A 21,083-nucleotide genomic window follows, 5' to 3' on the forward strand; every position below is an offset into this window, starting at 1 on the left:
TATGCATTTCATCATGAAATCTTTGCTTAATCTTTGCTCTTCCAGTTTGTTACAGTTCAGACTGTTTTCCCATGTAAATTCTGATATGCTTTGGAGAGATTTGATATGCTTACTGATATGCAGACCAAAGGGCCGATCACACCGAACATGTTTTTTTTTTTTTTGCGTTGAGACTGAGAGGTGCATCTTTTCAATGGTTTATTAACGACTATGAGCGTTTTGCATTGCTGCTTATGCACCCTGCACGCCTTGCATTTTAACCACCTGCTGCGCCTCGCGTTTTTGCCGTAGCACGCTGTGCAAAAGTCAACTTTAAGCGGAAAACGTTTGTTAGGGGCCGATCACAGTGAACGCGCTTTTACATTCCAAAACTGCAATGCCTTTTTGTTTGCGCTTTTTATGTTGCTAGGCAATGACTGAATCAGCTGCCCATTGTGCGTGAGTGTTACTGTTGATATTGGTTTAATTTTAATAGTTAATAATATTTTGATATTCAAGATTAGTGAAGTCATACAACTCCAGATAACTCAAAACAGCGACCACTTGTCTCTCCTCTATCTTTACAAGTCTCATCTTCACAACACAAACACTGCTGTAACCAGGGGCTGACTGGCCATAGGGAGCACCAAGATATTTCCCGGAGGCCTGGCGGTCAATCTGGCCTGCCACCGTGACTCTGGCCTGCCGCGCACAACCCGCCCTCACCCCCGCTCTTCAATTTCTTGATCGCATCAGATGTGGCCTGAATAACTGTAATTTTGGCCTTTCCCAGTCCGCCCCTGGCTGTCACCTCAACGGAAACCCAGCCTCTGTGTAATTTGATTGGAGAAAAAAAAGACGAGATTGACGTAACAGTTTTTCTGCTCAGGGTAGACTTTTATTTCAACTGCGAGTGCACGGCACATAAGCAGCACGCATTCAAAAAAGCCCTCTCAATGCAAAAAGCGTGTTCACTGTGATCGGCTCCTTACATCAGTTGCGTCTCTTTCAATCTCCAAAAAAAATGAAAGCAGAGGCAGGGTTTCTGTTGAGATGACAGCAGTGTTTGTGTTGTGAAGACGACTACAAAGACTTTTAAGGATGGAGGAGAGACAAGCAGTCTCTGTTTCAGGTTATCCAGAGCTGTATGACTTTACAAATCTTAAATATCATTATTATCACAATATTATGAAATATTAGATTAACAATACAACAGCAACACTCAATCAGCAGCACAATAAGCAGCTGATTCAGTTTTGCCTAGTGACATAAAAAAGTGCACCGTGCTTCTGTTTTTCTTGTCAACAACAAGGCAGTGTGGTGCGCCTCGCGTTTTTGGAACGTAACAGCTTGTTTCGTTATCGGCCCCTAATCCTGTTTTTTAAATATTTATTATACATATATTGTTTTATTTATACTCTGTCCTAGATTATTTTATTCTAGTTAATTTTATTATTTAAATAGTTGGGGTTAGCAGGTTGATTTTTTTGTTGTAAAAAGTGTATTAAATTAATCAAAAGTGACAATGGTACTAAAATTCTGTTTTTTTTATTTTTATTAAGTAATTATTCAAACTAAAATATATTTAAGCAAACTAAAATGTAAAATGTAAATGTAAAATTCTGGCTTTCCCCCTCACTATTCTAAATAGGCATGGGCCGATATAAGACTCTGATGGTAAGATAACCTTAGATAAAAATATCACGGTTTCACAGTTTTAGGGTGTTGTGATTACTGCTCTAATATATATGTCTGAGTAAAAATACAAAACTTTTTCCCCTTTGAACTCAATATATATATATTTTTTAATTTATATCCTGCCATTTTGCTTTTATATCTTCAAACCGGACTTTGTTGCTCTTTTATTCTCTTTGTTTTGCAAGAAAAAAATCGTAATTGTCAGATATAAACTCAGAAAAGCAAGGTAAAAATTATAATTCTTACATATAAACTCCCGAAAATACTTGTTTCAGTTTTTCCTGACAGTTAAGTATCTTACAACTTTGACTTGAAGAAATATTGTACAATTTATTTCTTGCAAGAAAAAGGTCAGAATTATGAGAGATACAATCAAAACTTCAATCTGTGAGTAAATTACAATTGAAAGAAAAAAACGAGTCAAAAATGTAAAAGTCCCAGTAACAGTTGAAGTCAGAATTAATAAACCCCCTGAATTATTAGTCCCCCCCTCCCCGTTTATTTTTTCTCCAATTTCTGTTTAACGGAGAGAAGATTTTTTCAACCCATTTCCCAGTTTTAATAACTAATTTCTAATAACTGATTTATTTTATCTTTGCCATGATGACAGTAAATAATATTTGGCTAGATATATTTCAAGACACTTCTATACCGCTTAAAGTGACATTTAAAGGCTTAACTAGGATAATTAGGTTAACTAGGCAGGTTTGGGTAATTAGGCAAGTTATTGTATAACAATATTTTTTTTCTGTAGACCATCGACAATAAAAATAGCTTAAAGGGGCTAATAATTTTGTCCTTAAAATAGTTTTTAAAAAATTTAAAACTGCTTTTATTATAGCTGGAATAAAACAAATAAGACTTACTCCAGAAGAAAAAAATATTTTCAGACATACAGTGAAAATTTCCTTGCTCTGTAAAACATAATTTGGGAAATATTTAAAAAAGAAGAAAAAAAAAATTCAAAGGGGATTTATTAATTCTGATTTCAACTGTCCCTTTTTTATCATGACATAAGCATGCATACACATATCTTTAGTTACAAAATGAGTGAATAAGCTGTATTAATAAAGCTTAAATAAAAAAAAAAACTATAAAACAATAAACAAAATAACAATAAACAAAATTGATAAGACATTATCTTTCTATAGAATTATTAATTTTCTATTTACTTATGTAAGTATGCTTAACAAAACAAATTATTTTTAATATCCTAATTTCTTGCCAAACTAATGGGCTCACAGTGTAAGCGTATATCTGTGTTCTTATAGATGAAGTCATTGTTACGACTGACAATAAACATTAGTGAACTGTTTTGGCACGTAGGGCAGATGACAGCCAGGAACTGATGGGCCACTGTATCAACTGCTACTGGCTTATGTATTTCTGTCCAGAGCTGATAAGTTGACTCCATCCTTGCCTTATTTAGTCAGCCAGAGTTCAGTGCTGACACACACACAGAGAGAGAGAGAGAGCGAGAGAGTGAGACAGAGAGTGAGAGAGCGAAAGAGAGCGAGAGCTGTAGATTGACTGAACAATTAAGCGCTCCTCTACTCTCCTTTTTATGGGGAATGACAAATATCGAATGGAGCCAAGTGTGAAGAGGGTGAGAAAAGGTGGGAGGAAAGACTGAAGGGCTCTTTTACCTTTCTCAGTCTCTCATTCATAATGACTAGCATAACCAGAGACGAGGCAGTCATTATAGGCAGGGGAGGAGGGGTTTGTGCATGTCCATATAGCACATTTAGAAATTGCAATGAATTTATGTGTTTGTGCCACTCAGCTTTTTGAGTTAAAAATAATCAACGTCTTATTGTGATAGCTTGACTTTGCAAAGTCTGTGAATCATAACGAAACACCAAAATCAAAATAATGTAAAATATTATAAAAAATTAAAAAAAAAAAAACGAAACTCATTCTTCATTACAAAAATACTAATGAAAATACACAACTCGCAACTGAGAAAAATGCCAATTACTTTGGTTTCCTACTCAACTTAAATGTAATGTAAAAAATTAAAGGATGTAATTTCAGAAGTGTTTTTATTGCATTTATAATAAAACCTTTTTTTCTTTTTAATTTAGAAATTTGTAGGGATTTATACATTCCAAAAAATGTGATGTGTAATGTGACCTCTACAAAAGTCATATTTCATATAGGAACGGGACGATAACTGGTTTCAGGGTTTGCAAAACATTTCTGTTATACCGTTCCTAAAGTAATATGTACGTTTCTTTTATGCTTTTTTATGTGTTGTAAAGAAACTAATGAAGACAGCAGCAGTCAATGATTTGTGGAATGATTACCTGTTAGCCTAAAATTAGAAAGCGATATAAATATTTTTAGTAGTGTTCGTAAAAAGTGGTTCAAAACAAAACAGTGTTTGCACAAATAGTCTACTATTAGTTAGTTAAATCATGCTGCCTTTGCTTTTGCCTTAAAGGCATTTTATGTAAATGGATATGTTATGTTATATTGTTATTATGTGTATATGTATCTATTTTATTTTCATTTTGTCAAGCCTCCCGTGGACAGGTGTTGACAATTAGCAAGACCCTAAAACACTTAAACAAATGCATTTGGTTGTCCAGTCAAATTGTGACGTCCATGTCAAATAAATAAATAAATAAATAATTTAAATGTATTTTAATTATTTAGCCTGACATGTTTACTCTTCCAAAGTATTATAAACAAGGGGGGTATTGTTTTTTTTTTTTACTTAGACATTTAAAAAGTACTTATTTTAGAGCAGTAATCACAACACCATGATATCGTGAAACCGTGATATTTGTATCCAAGGGCATCATACCATCAGAAATTTATACTGGCCTATGCCTAATGCCTATATATATATATATATATATATATATATATATATATATATATATATATATATATATATATATATATATATATATATATATATATATATATATATATATATATATACATCTAATTTATTTTGGACTTTACAATTTTTTATATCCATTTTTTCTGGACATTCCACCAGTTGAAAATATTAAATCTAAATTTTAAACTTAATTAAAAAAAGATCAAAAACAACCATATTAACAGTAACAATAATAGTATTTTGATGTAAATAATATTTTATTATTGTAAAAACTATCTAAAAGAATAATGATTGATAGTTATGTGTTTCATTTAAAATGGAAAAACTGGTTAATTATATTCCTCAATTTCTATGTTTTATTTTCTTTACTACATACACTATTGGTCAAAAGTTTGGGGTCAGTAGGATTTTTAAATGTTTTAAAATAAGCTTCTACTGATCACCAATTTTAATGATAAATTTTAATGATGAATTTTCAGCTCCATTACTCCAGTCTTCAGAGTCACATGATCCTTCAGAAATCACTCTAATATTCAATATTATTGTTAATATTATTACTATTAATAGTAATTGTTATAAAAGCAACAATGACCGGACTAATAATGCCATTTGAAACTTCATACAATAAGAAAGCAGTTATTTAAATGATAACTGCTAACATAATTATTCTGTTATCATGCTAATGATAACAGAATAATTTTCTTAAAAAAAACATGAAAAAAAAACTGACCCCAAACTTTTGACCGGTAGAGTATACAGTATATATAAATATAGTTTATTTTGGACTTTACAATTTTTTTAATTTCTTTATTTTCTGAACATGCCACCCTAATTCAAAATTTTTAATCTAAAATTTAAGCTTAATTAAAAAAGGATTAAAAAAACAACAGTATTAACAGGAACATTACAGTATTTTATTGTAAATAATATTTTATTACTGTAATACCAATCTAAAGAATCTTGATGTTAACATAATTCATTTAAAATGAAAGAGAATTGTGGAGAAATTGGTTAATTATATTCCTCAATATATAGCCTGAAAAACATGTTTTATTTTCTTTACTACATATACATTGAAATTTATTCATGGCATAATATTAAAAATGGTGTAAAGATTGAATAAAAAACAACTGTTAGCAAGTTTCACCAAAAAACTGCCACTAAAATAAACCTGAAGTAGAAAAAGTTAGGGCTGGACGATTAATTGAAAAATAATCTAAATCAACATTCAGAACCTATAGTCAATCAAATTTTTTCCAGGTCAATTTTTTTCAATTATTTTTCCTACCGCATGTGGAGTCACATGACCCCGCTTTGTTAAGGCTGATTTATACTTCTGCATCAAACGCACAGGTATGGTCCGGTGCAGCCTTCATGAGCATGTATACCTGCGCACCTCTCAAAAAATGTAACTACAAGTCGGACGTTTGCACTACATTGACGATGATTGGAAGCTGTGTCCGAGATGCCTTGAGACTGCATATTTTCTATTATGATGTTTAATAAATAATCACAGATAGCGTGTTTCCGTCAATTATTTTAAAATCAAGTAATTCACCCTTCATTCAAAAATCTCTCACTTGTAATGTGTGAACATATTTACTGTACAAAACATGTCAGTGAACTTGTTAACCCTTTCATTGGTAAGATTCTATCTGGCCACGGGAGTGAGTTTTGTTCATTATTTTAAAACTTTCACCCTTAATGTTTCTCTGGCGACGTGTCATGTTTGTCACATGACACACCGCAGCCACAATATCGCTGTATGACAGATGTATCACTTTTATAATGCCTTTCCGTTTTACGCTTGCTCATCATGTCATCAACTACCTGATATTGCAATTCACAAAAACGTCTAAGTGAGTGTTTTTGTTGTTTAAAAGGCATATAAATTATCTTGATCGTGATCTATGACGTAAGATGGGTGTCGCCATGTTTACTTGCGTCCGGTTGTATGCCTCATTCATAAAAGCAGAACACACAGGATTCAGCATGTAAATTCATCAGTTCCTCCCAAAACGCATGCAAGCAAGTGGCTGGCCAGCTGGGAGAAGAATAGACTAATCTTTATCATTACTTTCACTACGTGTATCTGATATGAATAATACACATCGGCAAATTTCATTTGAATGGATTGTTAGACTTCCATAGACTTTTTTATGTGTTTTACAAACTCTAAATTAGGCATGGGCCGGTCTAAGATTCTAATAGTATGATAACCTTGGATAAAAAATATCATGGTTTCGTGGTATTGTGATTACTACTCTTGTGATCTACTACTGTTTTCAACTGGAGATACTGTTGTCTTAAAAACTACAAAAAAATGTAAATAAAAAAATCTTACACATACCATAGGAACGGTATAGCTGAAATTTTTAAAAAGTTTTAAAACCTTGACTTTTCCAAACCGCGGTATACCTTGAAAACAGTTACCGTCCCATGCCTACTCTAAATGTATTGTTTTACTATTACCTGTGTGTATTTGCATGTCTAAAACATAAAATAAGCATTGGGTGGTTAAAAACACTGCATAATTGTGATTATATAACACGTCTTTCTCTGGCTCAACGCCAGCCAGCGCACCAAAGCTCAGTTTGAATTTTTCATGTCATGCTGCTTTTGGTTATTTAGAGTGAAATGCTCCCACATCGTGGATGACTAGGGTCGCACAGATTTCTCAGCCTTCGCTATGTATCTTTCCTCTAATGTTACCTCCACTCGTCTTGTCTATGAGAGGAAAAGTGCGTTCACTCCACTCCGCGCTCAATTAAAGTTTATTTAATAATTAAACGTCTCCGCGTTGTGCGACATGATAAACCTATTATGAAATTCGTTGCCAACGCTTTTAGTAATTGCTTTTAATCGATTCACTGTTGCAGCCCTAAATCACGATACTGTGATTACTGCTTTATCTATTAAATGTCTAGTAAAAAAATACAGACTACAAACTTTTTCCCCCATAGAACAAAATACATTTTATTTTAGGAAACATTTATAATAACAGTAAAAATGTCAGGCTAAATAATTCAAATAAATAATTTCTCTTTATTAGTTTTAAAAACACAGATTTCTTTACAAAATATTTTAAAAAAACACATTAAAAAAACCTTACATATACCTTAGAAACGGTATAACAAAAAATGTTTGCGGTTTTAAAACCTTGACTTTTCCAAACCGTGGTAAACCTTGAAACAGGTTCTCATCCCTTGCCTAGTCTATGATTAATCTGTGTACATTTTAATCAGTGGGTTCTCATTTCTTTTTAAGCTTTTAATGTGTCCCTTTATTTTAAGAACTGCTAACCAGGAAAAGCGGATCATTTGTCCATCAATAAAAGATTGATTAAACCTAACATTAGTAGCTCCAAACCAATTTAAACTTACTCCCAAATGCATACAACCAAACCCATCATCAACACACACACACAGTCTTATCCTAAAGTGAACCTGTTATATTCCACCAAATCAATCATGTTTCCTTTCACCGTGAGGCCAAGTATGCTAGTTAACCTTTCATGCTAACTCCTAAAACAGCAGATTCTGTTGACCACAGTAAGAGCCATGCCCGAACCAAAGAGGTGGGGTCTGAGTGACTATTTTTACGACCCTTTGAAGGGAATATACTCTAGGGTGGAATGATGATACTGAGGTGTATTACTGTATCAATCTTTAAAGCTAGCCGGCCAAGAGTGTAACCGTTAGCCTGTGAGCTCCTGCTCAGCTATAACTGAATGCATAGTAGTGCATAGTAACATGGCTTCACTTTGATTTCACAGCACTGGAGGGTAGGTCCTGTAACCCTGACCCACTGAGAAGTAACCACATAGGACTGAGGGACAAATGCCAGATACTCGGCTAACGGTGCCCTGTATGTGCAATGTTAAATAACTAGAGAAACTGTAAATAGCCTGAACGTGGCACTCCAACCAGCTGTTAACCTGCTTGACCCCTGTGAACACTGCAGGCACAAGTGCTGCCTATGTTCTGCGTCATGTTATTTATTTATTGATCAGCTGATCACTAGCATGGGGTCAGATTCATGAGGCAGACGTGCACATTTACACATACAAGCAGACATTTGGGAATAAAATTGGTCTTTCATTCATAAAATGAAGGCTTCGTTTACATGACAACAAACAAACCGGTCTATATGGATCTGTGAATACGAATTAAATTCTGTATACATGCCAGGGCTGTAGATGGCAACGTTACTTTATGAAGAAACAAAATGCGTATGCGCATATACAGTTCAGTAATCCAGCACTGCTGTTTTAGCCTTTTGTGTTTTCAAGCCACCAAAATGCTGTTTCACTTATATAAATGGCCAAAACACATGATAATAACATCAACTGATTTCTACATTTTACACTATCACTGCGTCCAAAATTGCATACTTCCATACTATACATTAAAAACAGTATGTATGTCAAGTAGTATGTCCGAATGAATTTGAAAAAAAAAAGTATGCGAGAAGTACCCGGATGACCTACTACTTCCGGCTAGGGTTAGGTCGACAGACGATGCCATCATCCATTGGCGATGGCCGATAAAAATCACGATGCTGAGCCGGCATCACAGTTCTCCGCACTGCTCCCGTCACAGCAGCAACCCGCTCACGAAAAATAGACACTCAGGCCATGTATACATCTTAGTTTTAAGGCATTTTAGAACGAAAACAATCCACATCCACACTGGCGTTTCATTTAGCATTTCTGAAAAAATCTCCATCCACCCTATACCGCTGAAAACGCACATCACGTGACCACACACACACACACTCTGAGCATAAGCTGTCTGAGCACATCTGAGCTCCAGGCAGTCAGTGGGTGCTTTGAGCACAGAATCCCAGAGAGGGCACGTTGGACAGTTTACGCCACTGCGTTGCCCTATATATTATATATATATATATATATATATAAACAATAGGCGATGCAGTGGCACAGTAGGTAGAGCTGTCGCCTCACAGCAAGAAGGTCGCTGGTTCGAGCCTCGGCTGGGTCACTTGGCGTTTCTTTGTGGAGTTGGCAACCCCGGATTAATAAAGGGACTAAGCCAACAAGAAAATGATTGAATGAATGTACAATATTAATTACTCACATATAATTATGTATTACATTTTAGCATTAAATATTTTGTGCTACTGCACAGGGAGAAATATACAGGGTGATTCAAAAAGAATACCACAACTTTTGGGTTGATATCACTGGAGTGTCTGGAGGAGGTCATATTGAACATCGATAAACTTTGAACATCTATGAACTACAGTTGCAATCAGAATTATTAACCCCCCCTGAATTAATTTCTGTTTAACCCCCAATTTCTGTTTAACGGAGAGATTTTTTTAACATATTTTTAAGCATAAAATTTTAATTACTAATTTCTAATAACTGATTTATTTTATCTTTGCCATGATGACAGTAAATAATATTTTACTAGATATTTTATATATTTATATATATATACAGCTTAAAGTGACATTTAAAGACTTAACTAGGTTACTTAGGGTTAACTAGGCAGGTTACGATAATTTTGTATATATAATATTGTATAACGATGGTTTGTTCTAAAAAATTATAATATAATAAAATAATTTTGTTTTTTAAAAATAAAAACAGTTTTTATCCTAGCTGAAATAAAACAAACAAAACTTTCTTCAGAAGAAAAAATATTATCAGACATACTGTGAAAATTTCCTTGCTCTTAAACATAATTTCGGAAATATTTAAAAAAGAAAAAAATTTCAAAGGGGGGCTCTTAATTCTGATTGCAACTGCATGAACATCAGAAAACTTTTTAAGTACTCTTCACATTGATTAATTACCCAAGGTTCCATCATGTTTCTTTGATTAAAAACAGATTTTCAAATTTGTGGAATCACCCTTTATATCTCACTCTGCACTCTTGCCAGTGCAGTAACACAAAATATACTTTATGCATTATTTATTTTAGTATTATGAAATAATGTACTTGTTATTAATAGGCTGAAAAGACATTATTTATTTTAGTCAAGTTAAACTAAATTAAATAATTTTTGCTTGATTATTGCTATTGCTTTTATTTAATGGGACTAAAAGAATTTTATGCTTTTTTATACGACAACAAAATATACAAAACATGGAAAGGTTTTTAAAAACATTTCACATTTTCACGACATCGTTTTCAAAACAATCCACATTTACACATCCACGGAAATATTCAAAACAATGTATTTTTTATAACAGGCCAGAGTTTGGTGTGGTCTCCTTTAGTTAACACTACCTGTAAGGAAGTAACACTGGTTCTGGTGTTTGTATAATTTGTTAGTGCATGATAAGAGAAGTCTCTGCTGTTGGTTAAAATGTTAAGAAAATTGATGTAGCAAATCTAGCAAACACTTGAGCAACAACACTATCACTTACTCTGCCATTGTTGTGTGCTTGTTCACACTTGCCTTTAATCTACACCTCTCTGAACACGTACCATGCATTTAGAGATTCTCATTTTCGGGTGTTTACAGACACTATGATGGCATTTTCAAAAAGTCACAAAAATGCAGTTGTCATATAAAGCAAAACATTTAAAAAATGTCCTAGTTTTATGGTTTTAAATTGAATTAACTATCAGGATATAGTTAAATCAGGCTAATTCTGTGTAATATGTCTCATCACAATGTAGTGCTAAAAACATTATAAGTATTATTTTTGTTATTAATTAAAATCCAAGTAATCATGGATTTAATAATTAGGTTTTTTTTAATTTTTATTTTTTGCAGAGAAAATCAAATCATTTCTAAACCAACGGCTTTGCTCATCCGGTAGGCTCAACATTAGAGTGGGAGCACGTAAGGACAGCTTTCACCATATTAAAATGCTCTAATGTTTGTTTGTGTGTAAGAATCCCAGACTTGGATAATCCTTTATTGACTCACTAATGGCGCACGGCTGCAAGCAACCTCTCTAATCCACTGTTTACATTATACTGTGTGTATACATTCATACATACCTTATTATACTGCGGTTTGCTCTAAGACTAAAGAAGACGTCTGACAAAGCATCTCTTTGGATGGTCAATAGTAAGAGCATGAACATGTGAGTTCCCAAAGACCGGTTTAGGATGTTATGAATTTGTGTGCCTTGAATAAGCGGTTTACACAACACGTCCATTAAAATGTCTGTCTAGTATGGCTCTTGGCAAGAGAACAGACATCATAATAGTGCACAAGGAGCACTCATTGGGTCATGAATCTGAGCTATGGACAAATAATAGACGCCACATGCGCAACCTTTCAAGACTCAAAACATTCCTAACCATTTGCGGACATTACTAAGAACGTTTACATTCATAAGTTTTTAAAGTGATAGTTCACCCAAAACTTAAAATGTCTTCATCATTTATTCTCCCTCATGAGGTTTTATGAGTTTCTTTCTTCTGTGGAATACAAACGCAGTTAAACACCAGCATATTGCTCTAATACTGAATGTGTGTCATGGTTAAGAATAATCACATTGGCAAAAGCTGAATAATTTGGAAATTTATTGCCGCACGTGTGTAGGAACAGCTGACGGTGGCCATAGCAATAGCAAATGGCAGAGGATTGCGAGCTCACTAACACATTTAAACCGGTAAAGAAAGCAGCCGTGTCAAATTTTGAACATGGCTTAAGACGCGATATGTGAATATGAAGAGTTAACCAGATACAGTCCAAGCCTCGTGGAGTGTTTACAAGTAACAAAACACAATTAAATACATATTTTGCAAGCTAGAGAAAACAAGGAGGCAACCATTTTCATTACACATACTTACACTTGAGAAATGGAGGAAGAAACTGATCCATGAACTGTGTATTGATAAAGTTCCTGTCAAGCTCTGACAAAGTCCCATACATCAGTAGTCTTTTCTGATCCTTACTTTAACAAATGGCCAACAAATCTTCAGTCATGATCAGTCCCACACACACCCACACTCTCCTAGTGTTTGAAGGGAAAGGCACGTTCACGTTTTACCGGATCCGCCACTTTATATTTGATATTGTTTCATGTCGACATTGATACAACGAACGTCGAATCATTTAAACGACTCTGAGTTTAACCTTTTATTTAAAATATCTATATTTTTAAACAAGGTGCACTTTCAGATTTAAACCTTCTAAGTTTTCATTCACTTAGAGCTGTGTTGCACACTGCATGGAATGTAATTTTTAAAAACCCATAATAGGGGCTCTTTAAGCTAACTATAGGACTCTTTACACTGACATCGTTAAACAAATTATTTTACCTATTCTCAATATGATAATATTATGGTGTTTACAAGAGTTAATTTTACAATATTTATCTCATGTTCCTATTTTACAGGCAACGCGGTGGCGCAGTGGTTAGTGCTGTCACCTCACAGCAAGAAGGTCGCTGGTTCGAGCCTCGGCTGGGTCAGTTGGCATTTCTGTGTGGCGTTTGCCTGTTCTCCCTGCATTCGCGTGGGTTTCCTCCAGGTGCTCCGGTTTCCCACAAAAGTCCAAAGACATGTGGTATATATGTGGTAAGCTAAATTGTCCGTAGTGTATGTGTGTAAATGAGTGTGTATGGATGTTTCCCAGTGATGAGTTGCGGCTGGAAGGGCATGGATAAGTTGGTGGTTCAAGTTACGAGTTTATTGCCACATTATATCATCATGATATTATGATATTGTTGCCTTCAGTTATTTCCTGAAGATAAATACCAAAAAATAATGCAACTGGAATAACTACAGCATGTCGCCATCGTCGGTCTCATATGAAGTAAGAGATCACGATGACATATAATGACGTGTGCAGAAGTTGTAATGGCGGGTAAAATTTGAAGCCCAGTTCTATTTTTTTACCCCTTGCCCTACCCCTTCGCCCTTAAAACAGAGTGTGAAGGGGAAGGGGTAAAAAAATAGAACTGGGATTTGGCTGTATTCTGACCTGTCAAGGAAGAGAAGATATAGACCTGTGTTTCCCAACACTGTTCCTGAAGGCACACAGACAGTACACATTTTCAACCTTTTCCTAATCAAACACACCTGAATCAACTCATCAGAACATCAGAATAGACTCTGGGTTAGATAAGCGAGACATCCAAAATATGTACTGTTGGTGTGCCTTCAGGAACAGGGTTGGGAATCACTGATCGAGACAAACAAACTTGAAATTTTTGTTCTTGTAAACAATGTTTTTACCTTTTTATCCTGTTTTTTATTTCCTTATCATATTCCTATACTGGTTCTGTTCCCATATTACACTGTTTTTGTTTCCTTTTCTAGAGATTGCACGTCTCTGCACCATTGCTGTTTATGGAAGACGAGGGAGCTCTTTTCATTAAAATATCTAAATTCTGTTCTGAAGATGACAATTTTTTTGTTTGATGTACTAGCTATTTGAGGTAATCAGAAATCTCTGTTTATATATATATATATATATATATATATATATATATATATATATATATATATATATATATATATATATATATATATATATAGTATACATTTGAAGTGGATCAAAAACATTTTTTCAAAATTGTGAATTTGTGTTGTTCAATAGTTCTTGGACAACTTTAATGAAAGTTGGCAACTCAATTGAAATGCTGACCACTGTATACGCTATCAGAATATTGTTTTAATTGTGTTGGAATATTGTAAATTCATTTACATACACAGTCTTCAATGCAAAGTCAACAATGTACATTGTTATATAAAAGTGTTTACACATTTACTAAGGTGTGTAAGGTGTGTAAGATCATAAATGGCTTAACCATAAACTGATAAAAACACAGAATTTTGCCTCGTATGCAGATTCAACATGTAAACACATTGACCTGTATTCTGTTGCTCTGTTTCAGAAAAAAACAAGTCAATTTTAAGCAAGTTTTTCCTTAAAACAAGAAACATAATCTGCCAGTAGGGTATAGATTTAGATTATTATACTGAAGTGCACATTTGTGAAATTTGACAGAAATGTGTCCATAGATTTCAGCACATCCAGACAGAAAAATTATTTACAGTAAGGTAGGAAGAATTATCCCACAAACAGATGCTTTCTCTGCCCAAATAAATAAAAATGTGTTCTTAACTTGTGCAGCAAAAGTGGAGGTACTTGAGAGGCTTTAAGAGGATAAACAAAATAATCGTCTTTGATTTTGACTTATTTATTGAACATTAAAAATATATAACAAATTAAACACTGCAGAAATGCTTTTCTTACTTAGTTTTTGTCTTGTTTCTAGTCCAAATATATTAAAATCTTAAATCAAGAAGTATTTTCTAGACAAGCAAGAATATGTGTAAAAAGTTATAAAAACTTGTCTTTAGATTATTTTATTTAACCCACTGGAAGATTATTTAGCTTGTTTTAAGGAGAAACTCACTTCACTTTGATTTAATTTTTTCCTGAAAACAAGACATTTTTTACTTGTCCAGAAAATGCTTCTTGATTGAAATTTTTGGATATTTATCTTTATTTATCTTTTAGATATTTGGACTAAACACGATACAAGTAATAAAATCATTTTAGCAACAATCTCTATGAAGCTCATGCTTATAATGATTTATTTCCAGGTAGTGTTGTTAAAACGTAATAATTTACACATCTATCTAAGCTGGCCCGTAGCCAGCCAGGTCAAAGGTGTGGTTCTTTTTCTCAAAAAGTAAACTTTTTTTTGCAGCTATTCACCTAATATTCACCTAATTTTCAATTTAATTATTCTAAAATACTGCATTTTAGAGACATTTTAAGTGCTATTTTTAGCTGGATTGGCTTGTTGTATGGTCATTATAGCCACACTTTTTGATGTACCAAAAACATTTCCCAATGATTTAGAATAAGGAAATATGAATAAATACTTATTTTTAAAATGCAATAACAAACTGGCCAGAACATTCGACTATCCTCAGTCCGAATTTGGCCATTTGAATACATAATATTAGAGCTTTGTGATTTTCCAGGTCTCTCTTGTAAGAAAGTACAAAATTCATGCATAACAATAGCCAAACTAGTTTTCAAATAATTTAATATAGGTCGCTTTTAGTGCTTCACAGCTTTTTATTGGTAATTTTTTGTTTCAAGAATAAGGTCCAAGATTTTGAATACGTTTCTTGTATACTATTTTCTCTATTTAACAACAATATAGTTGGTCAGTAGTGAAAGATGACGTCACTCACGTCAGATAGTGTTTTCTAGCACTGCTGAATGTTAGACTCACAAAAAAGAATTGTTAGCATTGGTCAAAACTGATTAGCTGAAGTCACGACAGCCAACAGAGGATTTCACTTGATCTTAAAGTTGGTTAACTGGGTTATTTTCACAATTTATGATGGCATAACAGTCTAAATAGGACAAATGAGCTCATTTATGGGACAAATTCTGAACCTTTGTCAGTGAGGGGTGGGTTTTTCGAACCCCCCTGACTACGGGTCTGCTAAGTCTTCACTCTAGAAAAAAGTGAAAAACACTTTCTATGAAGCTTAGTCTTATATGAAATTATACCCCTGTTTATAATTATTTATAATCATTTTATAAATGTACCTATAAAGACACATCAAACATTTTACTGTATTATATTGACAGGTATAGCTACACTTATAATAGTGATAATAATATTTATTAGTGATGCATATCATTTTTCATGTTTATGACCTATTATACACTGATTTAGAAGTATTAATTAGTCACTCATGATTGTATTTATAAAGATACAGTCCGCAATGTCAAAATGTTGCTATGCTATGGTTACAGACTCCTTAAGTTATCAGATTGTGTTCTGTCAAATGAATGAATGTTTTTATTTTGTTGATGAGAACACTATGCCTTATAAATACTTAATGTTGGCCATTATACAGTTATAACATTTATAAATGCATCGTTGATGACTTTAAGTAGTAAGTATTAATAATACACTGAAAAACAGTGAAAAAACACAAAAAGATGGTAACTCATAAACTGATTATATCAAGCAGAACGCATACCGAATGAGTTATAAATTAATTCATTCATTTTTTGTGTTAACTTAACTCAATGCTATAAGCATTACCAAACCATGTGAGTACAGTTTGGTACTCACATCTACAGCTACAGTATATAGTTGTTCGGACAATGCATTCTATTAACTAAACTCATATCAGTTTGATAACCTAAAAAGTTTGTTACTAATAATACTCTAAATGTTTGATGATATAAACACAAATAATATATGTGTATATGACTCAGTGTATATATATATGTGGTCTCAAAACTTAAATGGTTTGTCACAGTCGGTTTCCTCAAACAGTTTGAGGTATCTTAACTTATCAGGTTTTACAGTGTGCTAATATAATTATTATTAGCAATTAGCTATAAATGCTATTATAATACAGTATAATGTTTGTTTTGTCTTTATAGATACATTTATAGAATGATTCTAAAGAAATATAAGCAGATGTATTTCAATATAAGATTGAAGTTCATAGAAAGTGTTACCCTTTTTTTTACAGTGAATACTTGGACTTGGATGTGTACACTATTACGTTTTCACATCACTACCCGGAAATAAACTGATTTACTAATAAACTTGTAAATAGGGTTCTTGCATTGATGGTTTTTGATTTACATGTAAACTGGGAGAAGGTGTCTTTTCAATTAATTTTCAGTATATTGGTGTCACCTAAATATGCTTTTGAACAAAGGATAAAATATCTTATAAAAATACCTAAGCGTTGCTGAACATGGCTGGTGTGTGATGCAACCGCTATAATTAGGTCTACGACATATGGTTAATGAATGACATCTAAACATTTGCCCCATACGCCATACGTCTGAACCATGCAGACATCACAGCTTAACAGTACACGTACTAACAATCTTGAGAATCTTACAGAAGCCTTGATGTGTCTAGTACGCTTGATCACAGTCGACCTGTCGTGACTGCATATGATACATCGCTATATCTTGATGACTCTACAGTTGTGGCAGTCATTTCTTTTTTAAAGTCCACATACCATTCCTAATACGTTTGACTTTCCTGTTTGGAAAGCGAAAGTGATAATATGAATATATAGAATAAATGGGAATCTGTGCACTTGTACTTTAATATGGTAAAAATGGACCATTGAACTAGTTTAATTGACTCATATAATCTATGACAGCTAGAAGTTTGATCTAAAAAATTTTTGTCCTGTATATGAATATGTGAAAGTGCAACTGAGAAGGCTACATGGAGCAGTGTTATTATAGACTATAGTGAGGGGTCGATCTTGAATGATTTGTTGATTTTGAACAAATCTTTTCTGTGACTTGAGAACGATGAGTGCTTCAAGGGAGTGATTCATTCATTCGAGCATGAGCACATTTGTGCAGGTGGAGTAGAAGATTAGTTCATTTTTCGAGTCCTCTATTGTGTTTGAGTCGTTTGTTCTTCACCTGAGAGACAGAAGCCAGTCATATGCGTTTAGAGCCGGAAAAAGATTTGATCCATTCAATTCTCGAGTCCTCAGTTTTGAGTCAACTCTTTAAATACTGTCATATGATGAACAAACCACTCAAAAACCCAAAGACTCGAAAGATGAACTAATCATGGGTGTTTCCGGCTTAGACTGTAAGCATTAGTTAAGCTTTTTATTATTTTATTTATTTATTTAATTTGTTTTTTTCTTGGTTTCAAAAACAGTTAATCATAGATTGCAGAAACTTAGAACATTAGAAAAAACGAAGAACATTAGAAAAAACGAAGATGTTTTTACAATCTGCATAATGGCTACATTTTAAAGAAGTAAGAAAGAAGAGAATAAAATTTAAACCCTAAATTAAATAAGTTAAATAAAAAAGAGACCAGAGAGGAAATTATATAAGGTTTTTTATTACATTTTTTTTATTAGTTAAGCATATATGGGACGGTCAGTGTCAGGTGAACGAATGACTCAAATTCGAAGACATGCCAGAGGAGGTGAGCAGAGCTAATCATAGATAAAACAGGTAAACAATGAAGGATTATTTTCTCTTTCTTAGTAGCATTGCATTGTACAGTATTGTTCTAGTTATGACTTGTATGTAGTATGATCGACATTTGGGCTAGTTAGATGTGTTTGGAAGCATCCCGTAACATTTGAATGTTATTTTGGCAAATTGAACGAAATGACTCGAAAAAAGATTTGTTCATCTTGATAAACGAAACTGAAAGGTCAGAGTCAGTAAAATCATCCGAACTTCCCATCACTGATAGACTATTATATGTATCCTATTTTGAATTTTATTTTTATTGTAGTTTGAATATTAAAAATATTTTTATGACTTTCATCAGTTCAATTTAGCTTAATATTTGCATTTAGGTTTCATTTCTATTAATTTCAGCTGTGCTTTATTCTACTGTTTCATCTCATTAATAATAATAAATAATAGGTAGCTTCCAAAGTAATTCAACCAAATGAAATTAAATCAAAGTACAGTTTTCCAACCAAAATAAAATATATACATGATAAAATCTGAATGAGTTATGTATGTTTATGTAAAAAAAATCTAAAGAACTATTCTGAATTGTACTTATTGCAATATATAATAAAATAAATTACCATACAAATAATGTAATATTTTTATATTTTAAATGATTAAAGGGCACCAATGATGAAAATCAACTTTTATAAGCTGTAAGGACAGAACTGTGTGTAGGTATAGTGTGTCCACAGTCATATTGGAGTGATATAAACACCCGTGATGTGTGAGTGCGGTTTCTCCGCCCATCGAATAAATTGACAGCAAACATATATATATATATATATATATATATATATATATATATATATATATAAACAAGACAGGGCGTGCGCAAAGCAACCGGGATTAAAAGATCTCAGCTCTCTGTGATCATCTTAAGAATGGGTTTTACAAGTTTAAAACATTTTTAAAACATGTTTATAATAAAGACAGTAAAATAGCTGTAATTCATCACCACAGCCGCATAGTGTCAGTATAATTATAAAAGAATCGTATGCACGTGCGCCAACTTTATAACGACATTGTGTGTGACACATCGTTGCAGAAAGGCTTGAATTAACTCAAATAATCGTTGGGAAAGTTCTTACTGTAATAAAGGAGATCTGCTTCAATCTTGTCTGTGACTGTGCTGTTTATCTACGTAAAGGTTAAACGCAATCAGAGCAATAATGAGCGATCTCTATGGTGGGTGAGGAGAACCAGCTCATTTGCATTAAAGGAACAGGCAACAAGAACAGATACGATGTCCAAACAGCTCAAATTTCCAATATACAGAAATATATAATAAATAATCTGATGAAGTATGTTGAGCTGAAACTTTAATGACACATTTTGAGGCATAAAAGACTTATCTTAAATCTTGAAAAGGGGTAAAATAGGTGCCCTTTAAAAGTGTTTTGCTGACATGTTGGTAAAATTATTTAAAGCATGGTTACAAATTCTAAATATTTAAAATGTTAGTGATCGCATGATCTGTGAACACAGTACATTCTTTACCATTTCACCTTTCTCGTTCCCTTGAAGAAAGAAACTCATATGAGTTTGAAACATCAGAATGTGTAAGGGATGACAGAATACCCACTGCCAGCACAAGAAGTGATCCTACCTTGAAACTGCTATTTCCACTTTCGTCCTGGCGATAGCTGCTGACCTTCGAGCCCCCTCCACAGCCCGGTCCACTTTTTCCTTCGTTTTATGGTTTTTAAGAGGAATAAGCTGCTTCCTTATCCCGCGCACCAACACGTTATTTTTATACTTCCCCTCCTCTTTGGTTCCATCTGGGAATATGGTGCACCCGTATCCATGCCTCTTGTTGTTCATCCATTCACCTTCATACTTCAGTCCGTTGGATCTCTCACTGACCCCAAACCCATTACGCTTATCGTTCTTCCATTCGCCCATGTAGGACTCGGTGGTGGTGGCATCCACGTGGTCCTCCATTGGCGTGTACTCATCGGGCACCTCTCCGTCTCCATAGCTGATGGTGGAGTTGGCGTCGCTGGAGCTGATGCGGCTCATGGTGGCATCGCTACGTGCTGAGCTTCGCTTGCTAGAGATGGATGTTTTGGAGTCAGATTTACGCAGCTGGCGGAGGCTTCCGAAGAGGGACCCGCGGCGGAACAGGCCCTTCTTCTTCCCGGTGACGACTTCGGTGTCGCTGTGAAAATTCAGCACGAAACCACCACGGCTTCCGACTGGAGTATCTGGTACCGTGTCCTGGAGAACGGCGCCGTTGCTTTGCACACTTCTTAGGGAGGCCAGGGAGGTGCGGAGTGGAGAGCGGATGATGGTGGCCATTCCATAAGGCACGCTCTGACGGACACCATAGCCGTGCCTCATGCCCCCCATCCATTGGCCTTGATAAGTGCCTGATGACAAAAAACAAGTAAATGAACAGTGCAAGAAGAAACAGTTGCTTACTCTTTAGAATGTGAATTTGTGAAGCCTCAATATTATCTTTCTTGAAGTCTGTAATCAGCTTAAGCATGAATGTGTCAGGGTTTGTGGTTGGGAAGAATGAGGCGAGAACCCAAATACAAATAGCCAAGGATTTTATTAGATAAAAGAAACAAAAACAACTAACTTTCAGTAGGGGGGAAAACAC

The 21,083-nt window shown here is 34.1% G+C and overlaps 1 protein-coding gene across 1 annotated transcript in view; it reads right to left on the reverse strand.

Moving 5' to 3' along the window:
- Window positions 1–21,083, reverse strand: part of jph1a (junctophilin 1a) — a 92,421-nt gene that overhangs the window by 64,493 nt on the left and 6,845 nt on the right. The window contains exon 2 of the mRNA XM_056451098.1: window positions 20,085–20,847. Coding sequence (XP_056307073.1) covers window positions 20,085–20,847 — 763 coding nt within the window. The remainder of the gene's footprint in view (window positions 1–20,084; window positions 20,848–21,083) is intronic.

The sequence above is a fragment of the Danio aesculapii genome, chromosome 24 (genome assembly GCF_903798145.1).
Source record: "Danio aesculapii chromosome 24, fDanAes4.1, whole genome shotgun sequence".
In the NCBI taxonomy this organism is placed as follows: Eukaryota; Metazoa; Chordata; class Actinopteri; order Cypriniformes; family Danionidae; genus Danio; species Danio aesculapii.